General features: G+C 36.8%; 2 protein-coding genes across 2 annotated transcripts; both read right to left on the bottom strand.

The window, feature by feature from the left end:
* Window positions 1-114: 114 nt before the first annotated feature.
* On the bottom strand, window positions 115-7,389 carry LOC104086875 (uncharacterized). The gene is made up of 9 exons (XM_009591218.4): window positions 7,012-7,389; window positions 6,204-6,862; window positions 5,746-5,822; window positions 5,417-5,585; window positions 5,209-5,297; window positions 4,913-5,077; window positions 4,668-4,745; window positions 1,460-1,563; window positions 115-607 (listed from the first exon to the last, which is right to left on the bottom strand). The coding sequence occupies exons 2-9, from the start codon at window positions 6,838-6,840 to the stop codon at window positions 502-504; spliced, it is 1,425 nt and encodes a 474-aa protein (XP_009589513.1). The 5' UTR covers window positions 6,841-6,862; window positions 7,012-7,389; the 3' UTR covers window positions 115-501.
* Window positions 7,390-20,854: 13,465 nt separating this feature from the next.
* On the bottom strand, window positions 20,855-22,338 carry LOC138900613 (uncharacterized). Its single transcript, XM_070187717.1, has 2 exons — window positions 22,202-22,338; window positions 20,855-21,257 (listed from the first exon to the last, which is right to left on the bottom strand). The coding sequence occupies exons 1-2, from the start codon at window positions 22,336-22,338 to the stop codon at window positions 20,855-20,857; spliced, it is 540 nt and encodes a 179-aa protein (XP_070043818.1).
* Window positions 22,339-22,940: the final 602 nt, after the last annotated feature.

Here is a 22,940-nt window from a genome sequence, read left to right as displayed (position 1 = left end):
ATTATCGAGAGCCTCGTCTTTCCAGCAAACCAAATATGCTTCGACCCACCCAAAAACTATGCTTTTCCCCATATGCACTAGCTAGTTATCTAGCTTGTAAAAATCTGAACATCATTGGGCGCAATAATGCAGCTTCTTCATACCATTGTTTAGGAAATGAATTATTATGTTTTTTTTATATGTTGGTTTAGGGGATAGAAATATACATCTGACAACTTAGCTATTTCATACATTGTACACTTGGTAATTCTGTTGATTAATGGACCGATACAAATATTTTCTCATCACAAACGTATGAACAATAGCCCGCTCCTTGTTATGGAACCAGATATAAACAACGGCCTCAGAGACTCTGTTTACCACCTACTACTTTCTGGAGGCAACAGATCAGATACTGAACTAAGTGTTAATATCGCTTTCCGTGGATGGCTGATCCGCTATAGCTCCTCGTAGGGAAGTTGGCAGCTTTGAAGAGACTCCCACTCAACGACAGCTATTTCTTCAGAATAACTGGAAAAAGAGACTACTTGAACCATCACCAAATGATTTTAGATCGGCAGGTTTTACTAATGCCCTGCACAGAGGGCACGTCCTCTCCCTCTCAAACCTGGCACACAAAATAAGTTACCATCAAGCCAACTGAAAGATGGTATTACATAAAACACATTGAGATAACAAGAAATATGCATTTCCTGATTCTCATTCAATTATGAACTATTCCATGCTTGTTCTCTAGGCATCAAGAGGATGAAGAGGAAACAAGTAATTCTTCGGAATCAGGAGAAAGCATAATTGCACAATATTAATTTGCAAAATGCACTCTGCAGAAAAATGGGTCAAGAGAAAGAGCAAGGAAGATGCTACCCTAGTTCATTCTATAAAAGATAACATCCTGTCAAACTAACTTTGATGAGGAAGAACAGGCAGAACAACCTCTGGTAAAGACCCTCCTCCATCTCCAATTGTAAGGATCAGGGTTCAAGTCACAAAGGAGTAAATTGGGATAGTGCAATTGGACTCCTGGGTTTGGGGGTTTGGGGGGGGGGGGGGGGGGGTTTTCAGGGGACAACATTTATCGTATCAAGAAAAAAATCATATCAATATACTTTAGTTGATAAACTGAATCGGAGTCATTTTGCTTGGATCCAAGGAAAAGAGAAAATCCTAGCTATAGGGGTAGAAAATTGCGTTACCAACTCAAGGTGAATAAGCTCAAAGAAACTGAAGAAGGGGATATCAAATATTCCTTGTGCATGGTTCATGTGTTATTTGCAATCATATGTAAATGCCTTGTGCTCATTACTTCACAACTACCAGGTGACAATTGAGATAATGAAGATCACTCCATTCTAATATCAGGTTATACATCATGCATGAGCCATGCTCAAAGAGTCATGCATGAGCCATGCTCAAAGAGGGTCAAAGCACAAATGGCTGAAGCAAAATACAGAAAACTGACCATTCAGAAACACAGTCTTCACAAAATAAGTGTTTACAACGTAGTAAGATTGGCGTATGCATTTTCTCCTGGCAAATAGCGCAGAGATCCCCGGCTGCATTGACCTGCAATTGATCACATCGTCTTAGAGCTTCAGCAAACACTTAAAGCAAACAATTTGGTTAGTTTCTTGCAAATACTCATTAATAAGTCCTAAAGACAAATTTTACAGTGGATGGCTTCTCATCTTATAAAGACAATTACAACTCTGGTAGCTTTTCCCCAACTCAATCCAAGTACTTGAATTTTTCCAACACCTCCTTATGCACTCCAGTGGATATCATTTTTAAAGAAAATAGCTTCCATACAAAAACTACTCTTGACACCTGTGAGCGTATTTTCTTTTTCCTTTTTTTTTTAAATTGACACCTTAAAGACCTCTGTAGTGCTCTCCCTAACCATTGTTTGCACAGAATTCAACCCAACTTGCAAAGGCACCAACATCAAGAGATGGTTATATACTTCTGTATGATACGTTATTTGATGATTAAAGTATGTTTAAATGTAACAGAAAGAGAAGGACATAATTTCCCACCCAAGCCCAATACAGAGAAGGGTGTGCACACGCTTTCATGAGTTTTGTATGTGAAAGAAAAAGAAGACAAACGACTAATCAAAATATGGGGAAGAAGATAAACCTGCTGATGTAACAAGCTATAGGAAAGTGAAATCCAGAACACGAATTCATAAAAGTTGATACCAGTGAAAAGGCATATCTTGCTAAACACAATTACCTCATGTAAAATTAGCATGAATTACAACAATAAATAGCAGGTGGTGTAATGCAAAACGACAGCGAGAATAATAAATGGCATGTAAAAGACACGACATCCTCATATAACAGATAGAAATCAATGCACCCAAGGTGTGGCCTAGTGGCCAAGGAAGTGCGAGGAGAACCACGAGGCCTCAGGTCCAAATCCAAGTAGAGACAAAAAAAACACTAGGAAATCTTCCCATCTGCCTAAGCCTTAATGGGAAGAGTTACCCTATACTGGGAGGTAGCAGGTATCTAATGGAATAGTCGAGGTGTGCGCAAATTGGCCTAGATTCAACGGTTATCAAAAAAAAAAAAAAAGAGAGATAGAAATCCATGATCAATAACATGTCAATTGCATGAGGCAACCGATAAGCTAACAATTTTACTAAAAAATAGAAAAGCGTATGGATAACATTTTGGTACTCATTTAAATGACAGCGAAAATAAATAATATCTCAATACTGTTGACAAATAACATTTTAAAAGTCTATCTATAATACTACCAAAATTCATGATTAATTAAGTGGTTAAGGAGTTAGACTTGCCTATTCCAGACCAAATTTCCACTTTTCCTTTTTACCTGTGTTGAATAAATTCACTTTTGTAGAAAGAAAACTTTAGTTTCAAAGATTAAATGGGAAAAATAATCGTACTGAGAAGAGTAGAAGCCTGTCTAGGTAAAACAAATAATACTTCGTAAAAGTTATCTACGATTCACTTACATTCTTCTCAATAATTTTTTCTCCATGTTTATCGTTGAAGCTAAAAGCTAATCCTATATACCACATGCGTCCCCCCACGAGTACTAAAATAGTTCACCTTCTCAACCGTTCTTTTATAACCCCCAAAGTCAAATCAAGATATCAATTTGAAAAGGATGGAAAAGTTCATTTGGTATCTTAAATGATATTACTGATTATATATTGGTCCTTTTTGTTCAACTGATTGGTCAAGTCATTTTATATGATATTAAATAAATAAATTAAACTTTTGTTTTGCTATCAAATGCATTTAACATCTGATGTAGTTAGTTCAGGTGCTAAGCAAATCCTGAAGTCCCTGTCTGCTATTCACTGACTAGATCTTAGATATAGAGGGCTCAGTTAGCTGTCTATTTTATTTGTTTGTTTGTTTATTTATTTTCAATTGTTTTGTGATAAGTGTTAGCTGTCTAATTATATATGGACTCCACCCCCTTCTTCCTTCAGTTCTCTAACTTCTCTTTTTCCTTCCCTTTCTTACTAAGGATTCTTTGTACTCATCTCCTCCTTTGCATCGCATAGCATGGGACTCCGATTAAGTGTCAAGAAAGTGAAGGTTTCTTTTTATGATGTTGGTGTCCTTGCCAGCTTATATGCACAAGTGTTGGCTAAACCTGTCCACCAAGGGGCTAGAGCTGATGGACTCATACTGAGTGTCGTACCTGAGATGTGATCTTGAGATCTTCAGGTTGTAACTTCTTTGCCTCAACTATTCAGGCATCCTCGTGTGGACACAGTAATTGTTTATTGATAGTCTCTCTCTTCAAGATAAATATCAAGCACACTCCTCTAAGGGAACTCTCACACTGGGCACCATTTCTTCAAAGGGAAACATCAACCACAAACCACAAGGGATTTCTCAAAATACTGATGGATAAAGCAGATGGCTACCCATAAAAATGTTGAAGAGCAAGGCATGAATTGCATTTGTCACATCCTAGACCAGAGGGGAACCTCTCCAACACCTCCAACAACAACGAACCCAGTGAAATCCCACAAGTGGGTTTGAGGAGGGTAGTGTGTATGCAGACCTAACCCTACCCTGGGAAGGTAGAGAGGCTCTCCAACACCCAATATGTTAATTAAAAATAGCACCATACGAGATTTCTTCAAATAGTAGCACCATACTAGAGGAAAACATTTCCCCCCATTCTACTCAAAGTAAAAACAGCAGTTCCAGTAGACAGAGCAGCAACGCAATCCTCAAGTATATTCATATGATAAAGGTTCTAATCTGAAACTTATGCCACAGAAAAAATTAATACTTGAATCGGATTGTTAGACATTTAAACTGACATTCCTCTGAGGCGGGAAAATTTACAAAATCCTCAGGTAATAAGTTTCTTTCTTTTTTTTATTGTTTGTTTGATAAGGCCTCAGGTGATAAGTTTCTATGTCTGGAATTCCTATGTTTGTGAATATAGAATTCTAAACTTTGGAATATCGAGTTCTAAGTTGCATTATGAGCTTCTCTTGTGTAATTCTTCTTTGTCATGAGCAAAGGAAGAGGAGAACTATCTTACTTATCAAAAAAGAAGAGGAAACCAACTTACAGCAACTTCAGGATACATACTTTTTTTTTTTTGAGAAAGAACTTCAGGATACATACTTATTATCAAAAAGTAAAAAAAATAGGAAACCCTTTTACCTGTTCAGGAGTCGCATATACTCCATAGTGAATCTCCTTACGTGACAGCGCCTTCAAAGATGTGAAGAAAGATTGGACCTAAGGAATATGAAGGTAGGATCAGATGAGAATTAGGTTAGAGAAATGACAATGCCGACCCTTAAAATTAGAGAGATTAAGATACTGCCTTATCAAGAAAGAAAGATTAAGATACTGAAGGACAAAGAATAAATGGAAGATAATACAGATCGACTGAAAAAAGATACCTTCTCGACAACAGAAGTCAGCTTGAAAGTTAGATACAGCCCGGTCATTAATGATGAAAAGAGGCTTCCGTATTCCTTGTTCAAAAAGAAACGATACCAAACTGGCGCCGGAAGCAGAGCACGATATAGCAGTACAAGATACTCAACCAAAGTTAGCAATTGACCCTGTAAAGAAAATAACTTCTCAGAAAGCTTCTTTTTTCCCTTTTATACACATGCACATAGAACTGAGCATGAAGAGATAATGCCTATTCAGAAAATGATAGGGTGGGTAAATCTATCTACATTGCTGTCACCTGCTTGCGGTAGTTCCGGCCCCTGCTATTCTTGTAATACATCAGCAGAAAACATTTGAAGACCATTGCTGCCTGGCGAACCAAAGTATCTATAAGGAAAGAAAAGCAAAAGAAGTCAACTCTATGATATTGTATTAAACTATTCACACATAAGAGTCCAAATGCTGAGCAAGAAATTCTAATTATGACAACTTTCACAAGAACATACCATTCACCATGATTATGAAGATGGCATGCCAAAAAGGAGGTATGGCCTTTGGTGGTAGCATCAACAACGGATACAAAAGATCATCATTTCGGTACCACCAATAAAACCCAATTACATACCCGCTGAACAGAAGACATACACCGACCAGAACAGAGATTTTCCTCTCGCCCTGGAAGGAAGAAGAAGATCAATAATTTCAATGTTTATTAGTATGAGAAAAGTATCAAGCAGAAAAGGGCAGGAAGACAGATTAATAAGCACATCAGTTCCTTTTTTTTTTTCTGTTGTTCCCTTGTAGAGGGCTGGTGTTGTAAGGGCATTTGCATCACCTTAAGTGCAGTCTGCTTCTTTACAATATCATTTGACTTGAACATGACGGCAGCGATCAAAATTGTAACAAAGAAACCTGCGGGTTCATGCACAAGCAAAGAGCAATCTTGAGAAATACTAACTTATGGAAATTAAAGTAATGCACAGTAACCCTCAAACATGCAAACCAAGAAAATTGATAGCCATCACAACTTTCAACAGAAAACGGCAGAACATAGATACCATCACTACCTCCCCCCCCCCCCCCCCCAAAATAAAAAAAAAAATTAGCTACCAGAAGAGAGAAAGGACAAGGAAAATGTTGCCAAACACCAGCCCCAAAATAACGGAAAACGCAAACAAGCATCACTAAATACACGAATACAATTAAAAGTACAAGAAACTAAGCAAGAACTGTATGACGGACAGTTTCTTAAGAAAATCACTTAGTTACCATAGAGAGGAAACAGCAATATACCTTGCAAATGCTGCCGAATGAAAACAATCAACAAAAGCAAAGAGAACGGAATAATTTGCTCAATCCACCTAGCAGCCTGCTGTATATCATATCTTTGGTAAGAGGACTCCCTATTATTAGCACCAGCACCATCAGCAGCCCCCATATCTGCGTTCCCATTGACACCATCTCCCACCCCTCTATCACCCGGTTGACTTTCCAATGCTCCGACTGAAGCTGCAGACCCCGACCTCGAAATTGGCCTCCCAAAAACTTCATTTTGCCCATCCACTTCCCTCACTGGTCCAACACCAACAGTCCCAACTCTATCATGCTCCTGCTCGCCCGCACCAATAATCCTAATTGAAACTTCACCAGAGCCAGCAGCAGCAGAAGCTGGTGATGATGCCCCAGCATTATCATCATCCACACGGGGCTGAAAATGGTTTATCAAACTATCTGATTCTGAATGATTTGACCTTGTCCTTAAAATTCCAGAATACTCCAATAATGTTGATAATGGCGCACGAAATAAATTCGAAGCAGATAATTGCACTCCTCCTCCATGTCTTCTAGAATTACTACCAATATTGCTACTACTCGATGAAGAAATACCTCTGTGTGCGTCCGAATTTGTACCGGACGCTTCCATCCGCATCGCCCTAACCCTAGACCCAACCCTAATTCATAGATAAACAATTTCACATTCATAAGCTCTAATTAAACAAAATAATAATAATAAATGCTAAAAAATGTAAAAAAAATTAATCATCATCCTATACTAAATGACGGATTCTTTTCGTTGTATTAAATAATGTGAAAAGCTCACCTTCGATATGGAAACGCCGTGGAAGAACCTATACGATCAAACAGAAAATGAATCCTTCACAGAAATGAAAATTTACAAACCCTAATAACTTGATTAATACAATATTGATAATATATGGATCAGTCAACGCGGCGAATCAACAGTGTCTCTGAAAAATCAAAGATGAAAAAGTAATGAATTATCGCATTGAAAAATGCAATAAGGCGATGATAATGAGAGCGAAGGGAGGGGGAGGGGGGAGTGAATGGTAGGTGAAATTTGCGGTACCGAGGGGGGCATGGGGGTGGTAGGGGGTGCTCTATCAGGCTATCTGACTTTTTGGACTTTTCTCTCTGAAATGGAATGTGCGCCAGAAGAAGAGAGCTAAAACAATCACATACGGGTAATGGTAAGATTACATACATTTTTATAACCGTCAAAGCTCTACTTATTTGCTATTGATGAATTTTAGCACACCATTACACTTTAGAGCCTAATTAACATACTTAATTATAGTTTATTTAATTTATTATTTATAGTTACTGTTCAATTATATCGACTGTGTTACTTAAGTTACAGTTCAATTATTACCACGTGAATATAAAGAATATAAGTTGTATCGATTGTATTACCAAAGATATAACATATATCGATTGTATTACCAAGGATATAACATGTATCGACTTTATTATCAAGGTGAAATACAAAAAAAATAGAATATTTTCAATAATAGTCGAACTCAAGATCTTCGCAAACAACTGATCTTTTGTTTCAGTGCTATAGGTGAATTTGCTATAAAATTCTAATATAGCTACGAATGGTAATTTTTTAAAAATATAGATATGAATGATAAATACATTGTATATGTTTGTTGTGTCGCATAATTTATCTTAAAATAAAATGTGATTTCTCTGATATAATTCTCCAATGAATAATTTTAACCAGCTAATGTTTTATGCACTCACAGTGTATAAATTTCTTACACTATAAGGTAATTTATAACAATATATAACTCTTCTTATGTAAGTTTGAAATGGTGAGTTGGAAAATAGAGCATATTGGTAGTTTAAAAATTCATTACATTGTGTATACAAAACATAAATTCAATTTTAATTCTAGAACGAGTATAATTAAAAGTCCAATTAGCTTCTTTTTTTTATGGACGCAAAAAAATTAATTTCTAACAAAATATAAATCGAAATTCCATCCTAACAAGTTCGCCTCAAATGTAAAGTTAAAAAAATAAAATAAAAAATCAAGTCGTTATTCAAAAGATGGTGAATGAAAATCACATTCCTCCTTAACTTTATCTAAGGGGTTATCAATTTCATATTACGTGAATTATATCAATAATAGTTGGTGGAAAATAATTAAAAGTCAGTCACTCCCATATGAGTTATGTTAGGTTATTTATTCCTTTTACAGTTAAAGATTTTCAATATCTTAGATGGATTACCTAATCTTTATTACAAGTATAACCTTAAAATGATCCTAGATGTTTGATACGAGAACAGAAAATTGCAATCATATCAGAAATATTCTGATAGATCAACTAATGGGGTTTGATAATATTTAACTATTAAGTGTAAAATCTGGAATTAAGTAATGAGACTTAAGTGCTATAGTGTGAATCATAATACTAAATTCAACGTTAAGTATTTCTTAAAAAGCATTTCTAGCAATAATGATATGGAGTAACAGTAGCTGCATAGCAAAAAGGTTCAAAGAGAGCTAAAAAAGTTGCGAGAGAAAAAAATAAAAAGGAAATCTACACAGTATAGTTGCTCAAAAAATAATAACAAAAAAATATATATTTTTGGTATATTAATATACAATGTACATATTTTATACATAACCAATATACTCCCTTCGTTTTAATTTATTTGACATGTTTAACTGGGCACGAAGTTTAAGAAAAAGAAAATACTTTTGAAACTTGTGGTCTAAATCAATCAATAGATATTTGTGTGAGTATAAATCATCTCAGTAAGGAGAATATAAGAAGTATAAAGTTACATTATTTCCAAATATAAAAAGTAATCATTCTTTTTGAAGCGCACTAAGAAGAAAATAGGTTTATCTTTTTTAAACAAAGAAAGTATATGTTTTAGGGAATCTTACATAAATGTCCCAAATAAGTTTTAACTTATCAACCTCTAGCCATTAATCATAGACTTACCAAAACTAGTCAAGCATATATATAAATTGAAAACCCAAATAAATAAGGTTCTTTCTCTCCAAGAATCACTCCCTCCATATTTTTAAGCGTGATCGGCAACACTAGATGCAAGACGGAAAGAAAATTTCATGAATGAGATAGCAAATAAGGTGATGATATATATATATATATATATATACACAAAATTCCAAAAATCTAAGCAAAAAAGGATATTTTTCAATGGATATGACTGAAATTCATTAAAAATATATAGATGAGTCAAAATATAAATTTTGAGGAAAATTGGAGGTGATTTGAACTGATTTGGTATCAAAATTCGTAGTTAAAATCGAGTTCAAAAATTTTTCTGCGACACATGTATTACGCATGTATCACATACACATGTATACATGGATATACATATACGATACACAAATGATACGCAGTATATCATTTTTTTCATGTTTCATCTTCCGCTTCGAATTTTCAATTCAAACCACCTAAAAACTCCACCAAATCATTCCAAAGTTGAGATTCAAACTACTTAAGATGTACCAAATCTATTCTAATAACACTCACTTAAAAGAAAGCAAAAATTTGACTTTTTTTTGCTACAAATAACTAATTGGCTAATATTAGTAATATTTAGTGAATTAACTAATTTTTGTAATAAGTTAATAGCTGATAGTTTTTTTATTTTTTATATATTTGAGTAAGAAATATAATTACTTTTAGTTGACGGACCAAATATGTTAAAAGCCCAAATGAAATAGAAAGATTATAGTTGGGTCAATTAATCCTTGAAAATGAAGACCCATCGGGCCTCATGTATATCAACCGCTTAGGCCCCATGGATCATGATCCGTACCCGTCAAGAAATTGCATATTCCACCTGTTCCTTTTTATTGTTTAAAGTAAATAATTTAACTTGTACATACCGGCATTAGAATTTTATTTATCTATTTATATATCTATCTATATCTATATCTATCTATCTATCTATATTATTATAAAATCACGAATATTTTATGCTAAATGTTGAACGACAAAAATATTTTTAAAATGTTAATCGACCTTTAAACCCTTCAAAAACTAAATTATTTTTTTAATGGATCAAATTAATATTGGATATAATTGTAATATTGAATACTATAATTCTTTTTGGACTCAACATCATCACCGCCAACATGGATGCTATAGATGAAAGATTTCTAATTCTTCTTGGACATTAACACCCACGGCCAATTTGCATGATATATGATAGAATCCTAATTCTTTTTATCTAAAGACTTCAAGTCAAAATTTAAGATAAAACTTAAGGAGACCTATCATATTTATAAGTTATACTCGATAAAGATTCTAACTATTCGCCCATTCTAAGCACAAACTGCGTAAACAAAAGATTATGCGAAGTCAGGGACATATAATTTTTTTGGCTATTGAAGATCAATTGGTTCAAGAATTCGTCAAAGCTGTTATCACCAACGGACTCCAATTTGTTTCGGGTCTCCATTTCCCAAAGTCGCTTCCTCTCTTTTTCTTGTTCAGTTTTATTTTTTTCTGTGATTTTGAATCAAATCGTTTTCTTATATTCAGAGTGATCCTTTCTTTTAGTCTTTCTTTATTTCTTTTATGATGAAGAATTACAATAGAGATGGAAGATATGCATCTACGAAAGAGTTAAAATTGTGTTAGTGTTAGAGCAAGGAATTTGATAGGTTTAAAATTTAGGGTCTTTTATTGCATTTAAAGATTCAAAATGGAGTCAATTCTTTTTACTCAGTAGTGTCAAAATATTAATAAAAGAAAATTAAATATACGAAAAAGTTATGGGGATTCAACATATAATATATATATATATACATAAAATAAAATAATTTATCAATAAAACAACGTAATTTTTAGTGTCAGTTGACACCCCTTAATTAAATGTGGATCCGCCACAACACTATTGTCCTAATGGAAATTTGCCATCATGTTTGGTTAAAGTTTCAACGTAAAAATAGCATTCAAGTGATTTGAGGAGTCTTTCAAGATATATGTTTGATAAGAATATTCCATAATAAATATATTTTTTGGAGAAGCAATTGAACTTTCAACATAGAATAATTAAATAACCACATTCAAAGAGATCTTGGGTAAGATATAATGACATTCATATTTATAAACTATATAAGTACATATAATACATCGACTATAAAATAAGATACAATCAAATTATTTCTAAAATATAAGTACATATAATATTTTCATCACTTTAAATTTGATTATTATGCTAATGTAATAACATTAATTTTCATTAATTAATTTATTGTTCATGCCTATATATACCTGGTTGAATATTTACGTGCCATTATTATCGTGCAGAGACTAGTTATTATAAAAGCATGAATAAAATATTGGTTTACAAAAATAACCTTTTAATATTAAGCATAATAACTCACAATAAAAAGACATAATCGAAATTCTAGCTATTAACCTTGTAATCCTATTAGTTTAGGATATAATACTAAACGTTAGGAATCCTACATGATTACCTTTAGTATAATTATTTTCGGGCATAGATATATAATACTACATGTTAGCATATAAACCTAATACCTTTAGGAACACGTTAGATTTTCTATTAGTATAATTACTTTCGAGATATGGACATATTTTTAGCCATGTAATCCTATTACTTTTAGGATATACTTTAAAAAAAATCTCTATTACTAATTTAATTTAAAAACGTACATTATATTGTTCAAATCCATTTAGAAACAGGAGAGACTATATTATTATAAAAGCACGAATACAATATTGATAGACCAAATTAACCCTAAAATATTAAACAGAAAAACTCATAGATAAAGGACATAACTGTAATAACTTATTTTTTTGGACTACAATAACTTCTATGTTAATTTTTTAAATATTTAAGATTTTAAAATTAATACAATCTTGTCTATTCAATTCTTATTAAAAATATATAGGAAGATTTAATAAATCAATTTCATAAGAATCCTCCATATTGGTAATACATTACCACTCTATAATATCCAATACCAAGAAAAAATAAAAGTAATGTTAAACGGATAGCATAAAGCGTTGAAATTGAAAAAAAAATCTCCACGACACTATATTATTATATTATATTTGAAATGCTTTCCTACTCCAATAATTTTTTTTATTACTAATTTTTCGTGTAATATTTAAAAAATATACCCAATTATTAAAGAACAATTAAAGAAAATTTTTAAGAATATAAATGTGTGAGAAAGAGAAAGAAAAAGATTGGTAAGAGTCAATACTACTAATAATCTTGCAAACATAAAGATCCAAAAGTGGAATGTCAGATCGATCTTTTTACTCTTTTGAAAATAAAATTTGTGGTCGATAAAATTATAATTACAGTAAAATATTCAAACATGAGATGAACTAATATTAAGAATCTAAATCAACAAAAAATAAATTATTTTTTTTATGATAAAACCAAATAATCAAATCTTTCAATTAATTATTTAGCAAGAGAATTCAATTAAATTATTTTTTAAATTCATCATATGAGTAAAAAAAAATTTCAATTTAAAAAAAACTTAGGGTACATAAATTTATTCCATAAAAAGAGTGTTAGGGATTAAAAAAATCAGATCACAAAGTAAAAAAATATTAGTATAATATTAAAAAGACCATACAAGTGTTCGAGGAAGCACAATCAAAACTAAATTCTGAACAAAAATAAGCTTTTAAGACTATATTATTAAAAGTCGACTCTGGTATAGCGAGATTATCTTTTGTAGATGCCTCCGGTGGAATCGAAATAATATTTCTATGTCATGCATTACTTGCAAATGTCAGATTAAGAGGCATGATATTGTTAGCAATAAGAACAAGTGGTGTACCTTCCACGATTTTATTATGGAGTCGTACAACTCACTTTAGATTTGATATATCTCTTCAAGTAACTAAAATAACCATCACAAATATATCAAAGCAGAGCAGTAGTACTAAATTTATAAGGAAAGCAAAAGTGATAATATGGGATGAAGAGCTTTTGGCTAAGCGTCAAACGATCAAAACAATTGCCCAGAGTTTTAGAGATATATTGGATATCAATGAACCGTTTGGTGGAAAGGTAATAGTTTGGGAGGTGATTTCTGTCAAATACTATCAATAGTTCCAAAATTGATGAAAACATAAACAGTAAAAGCTAGCTTGCCAAAATCATACTTATGGCCTCAAATGAAAAATATTCAAATGACAAGAAATATAAAAGTAAGAACAGATCCAACATTCAGTGACTTCTTGCTTCGTGTTGGAAACGAAGAATAGCATCCAATAAAAGATGATTTGGTTCTTCTAGAACACTTGGTTATCAACCCTAATGGTAATAGTAGTGCATTTAATAAGGAAAATATTTTCATCATTAGATTAAAATGCAATTTGTGCAAATTGCATGATAGAAATTAAAGAGCTATCTTAGCGAGCAGAAATGAATATGTTGATCAGCTAAATAAAAGGTTGATTGCAAAGTTTTATGGTAAAAATAAAATATTTTTCAGTTTTGACTCAGCAGAAGATGATACCAACAATTACTACCAAGAAGAATTCTTAAATTCTTTAATACCAAATGGCCTTCTACCGTACATGTTTGTTGTCAAGTTCATTATTTCGTATGTTAGTGTCACTACATATATACATATTGTCACGACCCAATTCTCCCTCCGTAAGACGTCGTGACGGCACTTAGTCTCTACGACTAGGTAAGCCTAACGAAATACGGAAATAACAAAAATAGAAGTAAAACTTAACAACTACCTGCAACAGGTAACTAAATGACTGGTAACAATGCCGATTGGCATGTACAATAGCCATCACTCCAGTAATACATAATATTTTCAAAACCCGAAACATCATAAGTCACAAGTTATAGAAGGAAACTAGTATCTCTATACACCAGAGTCTAATAACAGAAGTAAGGAGTAAATGACATAGGAGGGAATAAAGGGGGACTCCGAGGTCTGCGGACGCGGCAGATATACCTTGAAGTCTCCGTACAGCAACAAACACTCTCAGCTAGTAGCGGGGCTAATAAGAAGTTCCTGGATCTGCACACAAAACATGTACAGAAGAGTAGCATGAGTACACCACAACGGTACCCAGTAAGTGCCAAGCCTAACCTCGGTCGAGTAGTGACGAGATCAGGTCAGAGCCCTACTGGTATATATATAATAACTAAGACAGAATGAAATATTGCAGTAAATAAGTATTGAAATTTAACAAGAATGAAATCATAGCAAGTCAACAGCTCAGTACACAGAAAATAACAACAGGGGATCTCCCAGGATACCGTCCCGTAGTCCCAAACTTAAATGTGCAAAACATGGGAGGATCTACCGGAATATCGTTTCGTAGTCCCAAAGTAAATATGCAAAACAGTGAGATCTCCCGGAATACCGTTCCGTAGTCCCAAAGTAAATATACAGTACAAGGGAATTTCTCGGAATACCGTTCCGTAGTCCCAAAGTAAATATACAAAATAGGGGGATCTCCCGGAATACCGTTTCGTAGTCCCAAAGTAAATATACAGTACAGGGAGATCTCCCGAAATACCGTTCCGTAGTCCCAAAGTAAATATGTAGTACATGGGGATCTCCCAGAAATACCGTTCCGTAGTCCCAAAGTAAATATGCAGTACAGGGGGATCTCCCAAAATACCGTTCCGTAGTCCCAAAATAAATATGCATCCAAACAATAGAATTCAATAGTTACGGCATGAAATTCTACAGTTCAACCTAAGTACCAGTTAAGGAAAAAAGGTAAATTCACTAAACATGTTGCACGTAGTTCAAGTAAACAGTTAGGGCAAGTAGGCATGCTATTCTAATCTAGCAGTATACTACACATGCTGATGAAACTCAAATAAGAATGAAATCAGGTTATTACTTAGTAGAAAAATTAGGATTTTACACAATTAGCCCGTGTACATACTCGTCACCTCACGTACACGACGCTCATATATCAAAAACAGTACAAATCCTAAGGGAATTTTTCCCACACAAGGTTAGGCAAGCCACTTACCTCGAACCAAGCTCAATCAATTGGTAACAATGCCTTTTCCACGAATATCCGACTCCGAATGGCCCAAATCTAGCCAAAAATAATTGCATATCATAAATACAACCATAATAGACTCATCTAATTAATGAAATCAATACTTTAACAAAAATTTTGAAATTCGCCCTAAAAAGTCGACCCAGGCCCACATCTCGGAATCGGGAAAAAATTACAAAATCTGAAAGCCCATTCACTCACGAGTCCAACAATACCAAATTTACTAAAATCCGACACCAAATGGTCCTTCAAATTCACAATTCAAACTTTCCAAATCCCTAGCCTCAAACTCCTAAATTCCACCTTAAATACACACTAACTAGGTGAAAAAATAAATGGGAAAACAAGATTATTGATCAAAAATAAGCACAAGGGACTTACCTCAAGAAATGCCTCGAAAATGCTCTCAAAAATTGCCCTAAACCGAGTTTGCAAAGTCCAAAATGACAAAAATCACGAAGCCCTTTGGTTTTAAGCACTGCCCAGGCATTTCCGCACCTGCGGAGCCTGGGCTGGCACCTGCGCGCCCGCTGGTGCGAAAAATATGGGCGCACCTGCGAAAATGACTAACCTTGGCTGCCTCCGCTTCTGCGACCACTGGTTCGCATCTGCGCTATCGCAGGTGCGGAGAAACCATCGCACATGCGCTCAACCTACCGCACATGCGGCCTCGCACCTGCGGCTAATACCCTCGCAAGTGCGATCATACCAGCAAAAGACCAAACTTCAGAAATTTCTCAACTTCCATTCCAAGTCCGTTAACCACCCGAAACTCACCCGAGGCCCCCGGGACCTCAACCAAACATACCAACCAATTCTAAAACACCATACGAACTTAGTCGAGCCCTCAAACCACATCAAACAATGTTAAAATCATAAATCATCCTCCGATTCAAACTTAAAGAACTTGAAACTTCCAAATTCAACAACCGATGCAGAAACCAACCAAACCACGTCCGATTGACCCCAAATTTTGCACACAAGTCATATTCAACATTACGGACCTACTCCAACTTCCGGAATCGGAATCCGACCCCGATATCAAAAATTCCACTACCGGTCAAAACCTTCAAAAATTCGACTTTCGCCATTTCAACTCTAAATAAGCTACGGACTTCCAAAACACAATCCGGACACGCCCCTAAACCCAAAATCACCTAACGGAGCTAATGGAACTATTCCGGAGTCGTCTTCACACAGTTCCATCTACTGTCCAAATCCTAAGGCTTAAGCTCCCGTTTTAGGGACTAAGTGTCCCAGAACACTCCAAAAACCAAAACGAAGCCTCCGACAAGTCACAATAGCTGGAATAGATGCGGGGGAAACAGTAAATAGGGGATCGAGGCTATTACTTTCAAAATGACCGGCCGGGTATATATATATATATATATATATATATATATATATATATATATATATATATATATAAATAGGGTAAGTTAAAATTGATCTTTCATTATATATAGGTTGATTTTGAAGAAAAATAATGCCCGTCATGCTATTGAAAACTTAGACCCGCTGAATAGCTTATGTAATAGTATACATATGTATATAGAAGTTTTGACAATAACGTCATACATGCAGAATGTCACGACCCAATTCCTACTATAGGCCGTGATGGCGCCCAACGTCACCGCTAGGCAAGCCAACAATGAACTAACCATGTAATTGTTCTTTTTAATAAATTTTCAAGTAGTTGAATTTCATTTATTAAGAAAATAAGGAGTAGAAAATCTAATAAAGTAAAGCGAAAGCTAATGAGTGAGCAAATGCAGTGAAATAAATGCTCCCAAAACCATAAAGTCTACTCGCAAGTGTTCCAAGACATGGGTCATAAGTGTATGAGTAACTAGTAGAATATATAAAAACTCTAACCACTGTCTGAAATAGAGTAGACAGAAAATAAGTGCAAAAGAGAGACTTTGGGTGCTGCAGAAGGGGCTCAGAAAGCAGCTCACCACTAGGCCTCGCAGTAACGGGGGTGCGCGCCAGGAAGACTACCAGATGCATCTGCCTCAGATCCTGCACGATTAGTGCAGAAGTGTAGCATGAGTACATAAACAACATGTACCTAGTAAGTATCCAGTCTAACCTCGAAGAAGTAGTGACGAAAGGTCGACATCGACACTTACTATGGGCTAACTATAAAATACAGGAATGCTAAATAAACATAGAATATGTGAATAATAATATTAACACAAAGACAACAATGATTAAATAATTCTTTAACTAACAGTAAATTCCAAAAGTCTCCCATTAACACATGCTAATTCCAAATAAATTTCGAACAAATAAATAAATTATAATCTCTCAATTCATTAAAATAGTATCAAGTGTGTTCGGGCTCCAAGCATTAACACGCACGATTTATGCCGAGGTCGTACGACCCGATCCAGAATAATGTATATACTGCCGAGGGTCGAGCGGCACGAACCATAGATGCATCTATTATACTGCCGAAGCGTTCGGCCCGCTCCACAAGAAGAGAGAATACTTTATGAACATCCGATTTAAAAGCTATTATAAGTCTAATACATAAAGAAGCACAATTTCTATTAACAATCAAGTAACCCGCCAAAACTCAAGTAAGTGAAATTCGGTCTTTACAAATCCTTAACAAGTTTCAAAATAATTTAAGCACTTTAATTAACAAATAGGGTGCAAACATCACACGTATTTCATGATTTAGGTCCTAAACTACCCGGACTTAAGTATAATTAGTAGTTATGCATAGACTCCCGTCACCTCGTGCGTATGTAGCTCCCACATTTAGAATCAAATAGCAATTTAAATCACCTATGGGGTAAATTCTTTCTTTTAAGGTTAGTCAAGAGACTTACCTCGTCTCAAAAATCAATTTCCGGCCACAAATTCACTCTAAAGACCCAACTTGGTGCCGAACAATCCGAAACTAGCCAAATGTTATGTAAAATAATCAATATACGCTCAAAATTTAATAATTTAGCTATTAGAGTAACTACTCAACTCAAATTGGAAGATTCTTAAAATTGATCTCCGGGCCCACGTGCCCGGATTCCGGAAATTTTCGAAGATAATTGTTACCCATAGTCTCACGAACTAAAATATATAATTTTTACCCAATTCCATAATCATTTTCGTGGGTAAATCCCATTTTTATCAAAACCTAGGTTTTTCAACTAAACCCACAATTTTTACACTTTATATACTAAGAATCTACCCAAAAATACATGTATTAAACTCATCTCATATAGAAATTACTTACCTCAAAGTGCTAGGTGAAAATCCCTCTAAAGAGCTCCAAAATCACCTAAGGGATGAAAGAAATGAGCTAAAATTGCCTAAATCCCGACATAAAAAGACCTTACTGCCTCCAACAATTCTGCTTCTACGGACCTTGGGTTGCACCTGTGATGCCGCTTCTACGAACAAAGGTCCACTTCTACGGAAGACACCCAGCCCAGCTTTGGGCGCACCTGCGAAAAGGCACCGCACCTGCGGCCCAGGCCTGGATGGCCCCTTCTCGCACCCGCAACCCCTTCATCGTAGAAGCGAGGCCGCTTCTACGGAGTTTCCTCCGGTTCTGCGGGCCACAGACCCCTCATCCAAAATCGCATCTGCGATCGAAAGCTCGCACCTGCGGCCAAAATCTCGCAGGTGCGGACGCACCAGAACTGGTGCACCAGCAGTCCCCCAAGCCAAATTTCGAGTCCAATTTCCAATCTGATCCACGCCCGAGGCCCCCGGGACCCAATCCAATAACACTCACACGTCCAACAACATAATACGGACCCGAGAAATACCAAAATAACATCTAGAGGTACGAGTCAGACACCAAACCACATGAATCGAATTATGAAACTCAAAAACCTCTAGAAACACTTTCGTGCGTCCGATTCCTATCAAATCAACTCGGAATGACGCCAAATTTTGCGTGTAAGTCTTAAATCACCATACGAAACTATTCCCGGGCCCAGAATCCCAAACTGACCTTGGTAACACCAAAACCTACTCCAAACCAATTTTAAAGAACCTGAAAAACCTTCAATGTGCCAATCTTCAATATTAAGAACCGAAACATTTCCGGGTCATCCAAAACCCGATCCGAACATACGCTAAAGTCCAAAATCATCATACGAACCTATTGGGACCATCAAGTTTCGGTTCCAAGGTCGTTTACTAAAAATGTTGACCCAAGTCAAACTTAACCCTTTTTAAGCCAATATTGAGGAACTAAGTGTTCCAATTTCAACCCGAATCCTTCCAAACCCGGACTAACCACCCCGCAAGTTATAAAACAGTAAAATCACATATGGGGAGTCTTATTTAAGGGAATAAGGTTCTATAAAGTAAAACAACCGGTCGGGTCGTTGCATTCTCCACCTCTTAAACAAAAATTCGTCCTCGAACGAGTCTAGAATCGTACCTGGAGTGCCGAATAAGTGTGGATATCTGCTCTGCATGTCCTCCTCGGTCTCCCGAGTCGCCTCCTCGACTGGTTGACCCCTCCACTGAACCTTTACCTCATAAATCTTCTTGGACCTCAACTGGCGAACCTGCCTATCAACAATGACAACCGACTCCTCCTTAGAGCCCAGGCTCTCATCTAACTGAATGGTGTTGTAGTCCAACACATGCGACCTGTCGGCATGATACTTCCGGAGCATAGACACGTGGAAGACCGGATGAACTCCCGATAGATTGGGAGGCAAGGTTAGCGCATAAACAACCTCCCCAACTCATCTCTTCCCGAACCTCATGATTCCCTTCATCAGTGAGACATACAAGAGAACCTTCTCGCCCACCATAAATGATAAATCACGCATCTTCTGATCCGCGTAACTCTTCTGTCTGGACTGTGCTGTGCGAAGTCGCTCCTGAATTAACTTTACCTTTTCCAAGGCATCCTTCACCAAATCAGTACCATATAACTTAGCCTCGTCGGGCTCAAACCATCCGATGGGCGAACGACATCGCCGACCATACAAAGCCTCAAATGAATCAATCTCATTGCCCTCCGAAGTCAATCACACATGCTCTGATCATATCCTCCAAGATCTGAACCGTCCGCTCCGACTGCCCGTCGGTCTGCGAATGAAAGGTTGTGCTAAGCTCTACCCGGGTCCCCAACTCACTCTGTATTGCCCTCCAGAAATGTGAAGTAAACTGAGGGCCTCTATTTGATATGATGGAAACAGACACAGCATGCAACCGAACAATCTCCTGAATGTAAATCTGGGCCAATCTCTCTGAAGAATACATGGTCACAACTGGAATGAAGTGTGCTGACTTGGTCAACCTGTCAATAATGACCCAAATTACATCAAACTTCCTCAAAGTCCGCGGCAACCCAACTACGAAGTCCATAGTAATGTGCTCTCATTTCCACTCAGGTATAACCATATGTTGGAGTAGTCCACCTGGCCTCTGATGCTCATACTTAACCTACTGGCAATTTAGGCACCTCGCTACATACTCAACTATGTCCTTCTTCATCTGCCGCCACCAATAATGCTGCCTCAGGTCGCGATACATCTTCGTAGCACCTGGATAAATAGACTACCGAGAACGGTGTGCCTCCTCTAGAATCTTTTCCCTCAATTCATCTATATTAGGAACACATAGATGGCCCTAGAGTCTCAAAACACCATCCTCACCGATAGTAACCTCCTTGGCACCACCTTGTAGTACCGTCTCTCTGCGAACCAATAAGTGCGAGTCGTCGTACTGACGAGCCTTGATCTGCTCAAATAGTGAAGACTGTGCGACGACGCATGCAAGAACTCGGTTGGGCTCTGAAATTTCCAACCTCACAAGTCTGTTAGCCAAGGATTGAATGTCCAAAGCTAATGGCCTATCCTCTGCTGATATGTATGTCAAACTACCCATACTCTCCGCCTCTTTACTCAAGGCATCTGCGACCACATTCGCCTTGCCCTGATGATTAATGATGGTAATATCATAATCTTTTAGTAACTCAAGCCATCTGCGTTGCCTCAATTTGAGGTCCCTCTGCTTGAACAAATACTGCAAGCTGCGATGATAGGTGTAAACCTTACAGGACACCCCATAAATATAATGCCTTCAGCTAACGTGAAGCATATGCAATAACTCGCCCTCCTACATCAATACACAACCCATGCCAACGTGTTAAGCATCGCAATACACAATATAAATCCCTGAATAGGAAGGCAACACTAACACGGGTGCTGAAGTCAAGGCGGTCTTGAGCTTCTGAAAGCTCACCTCGCAATCGTCGAACCATCGGAACGGAGCACCCTTCTAGGTCAATCTAGTCAAAGGTGATGCAATAGATGAGAAGCCCTCCACAAACTGACGATAATAACCTGCTAACCCTAAGAAGCTCCTGATCTCGGTCGCTATGGTAGGAAGAGGCCAACTCTGAACTGCCTCAACCTTCTTGGGATCTACCTTAATACCCTTGCCTGATACAACATGCCCCAAAAATGCCACAGAATCTAACCAAAACTCACACTTGGAGAACTTAATATATAGCTTCTGTTCCCGCATAGTCTGAAGCACCACTCTCAAATGATGCTCGTGCTCCTCCATGCTACACGAGTAGATCAAAATGTCATCAATGAAGAAAATGACAAAAGAATCAATATATGTCATGAATACCCGGTTCATCAAATCCATAAATGACGTCGGGGCATTAGTCAAACCAAAGGACATCACTAGAAACTCATAGTGGCCATATCTAGTCTGGAAGCCATTTTCGGAACATCTGAATCACGAATCTTCAAGTGATGATACCCTGATCTCAAGTCAATCTTAGAGATCACCCTAGCACCTTGCAACTGGTCAAACAAATCATCAATACGCGGCAACGGGTACTTGTTCTTAATGGTAACTTTGTTCAGCTGGCGGTAATCAATGCACATCCGTATAGTCCCATCTTTCTTCTTCACGAATAACACTGGTGCACCCCAAGGCGACACACTCGATCTGACAAACCCTTTTGCTAATAACTCCTCAAGCTGTTCTTTCAACTCCTTCAACTCTTTCGGAGCCATGTGGTACGACGGAATATAGATAGACTGGGCACTTGGAGCCAAATCAATACGGAAATCGATATCACGATCTGGTGGCATGCTTGGAAGATCAGAAGGAAACACATCGAAGAACTCCCGGACCACGGGCACTAAATCAATCACCGGAGTCTCTGTAGTAGTATCCCGAACATAAGCTAGATAAGACAAACAACCCTTCTCGACCATGTGTCGAGCCTTCAGAAAAGAGATAGCCCGACTAGATGCACTGACAGACGAACCCTTCCACTCCAATCTAGGCAACTCTGGCATCGCCAAGGTAACAGTCTTGGCATGGAAATCAAGGATGGTGTGATATGGAGATAAGCAGTCCATGCCCAGTATGATCTCAAAGTCGGTCATATTGAGCAATAGAAGATTCGCTCTAGTCTCATAACCACAGAAAGTAACAATGGAGGATAGGTAGATCCGATCCACAATGACAAAATCGCCCACTGGAGTGGACATATAAAAAGGAGTACCTAAGGACTCGCGAGGAACACCCAGGAAATGAGAAAACAGAGAATAAACATATGAATATATAGACCCTGGATCAAATCGTACCGAAGCATCCCTACCGCAGGCAGAAATAATACCCGTGATCATGGCATCAAAGGCTACTGCATCTGATCTGGATGGAGCGCCACCTAACTGGCCTCCACCTC

The sequence above is a fragment of the Nicotiana tomentosiformis genome, chromosome 10 (genome assembly GCF_000390325.3).
Source record: "Nicotiana tomentosiformis chromosome 10, ASM39032v3, whole genome shotgun sequence".
Lineage (NCBI taxonomy): Eukaryota > Viridiplantae > Streptophyta > Magnoliopsida > Solanales > Solanaceae > Nicotiana > Nicotiana tomentosiformis.
Note: the sequence above shows the minus strand (reverse complement) of the source record. Positions and strands in the feature narration are given on the sequence as shown.

Bases quoted from the DNA above. Each gene is read 5' to 3' on its own strand.
- LOC104086875 (XM_009591218.4), bottom strand. From the start codon at position 6,840: ATGCGGATGGAAGCGTCCGGTACAAATTCGGACGCACACAGAGGTATT. The intron at 5,586-5,745 runs GTGATGCAAATG...TCTTCCTTCCAG, and splicing joins AGAAGCAGACTGCACTTAAG to GGCGAGAGGAAAATCTCTGT. The intron at 4,746-4,912 runs GTATCTTTTTTC...CATATTCCTTAG, and splicing joins TGACTTCTGTTGTCGAGAAG to GTCCAATCTTTCTTCACATC.
- LOC138900613 (XM_070187717.1), bottom strand. From the start codon at position 22,338: ATGCCACCAGATCGTGATATCGATTTCCGTATTGATTTGGCTCCAAGT. The intron at 21,258-22,201 runs GTTTGTCAGATC...CTATCATCGCAG, and splicing joins GAGGAGTTATTAGCAAAAGG to CTTGCAGTATTTGTTCAAGC.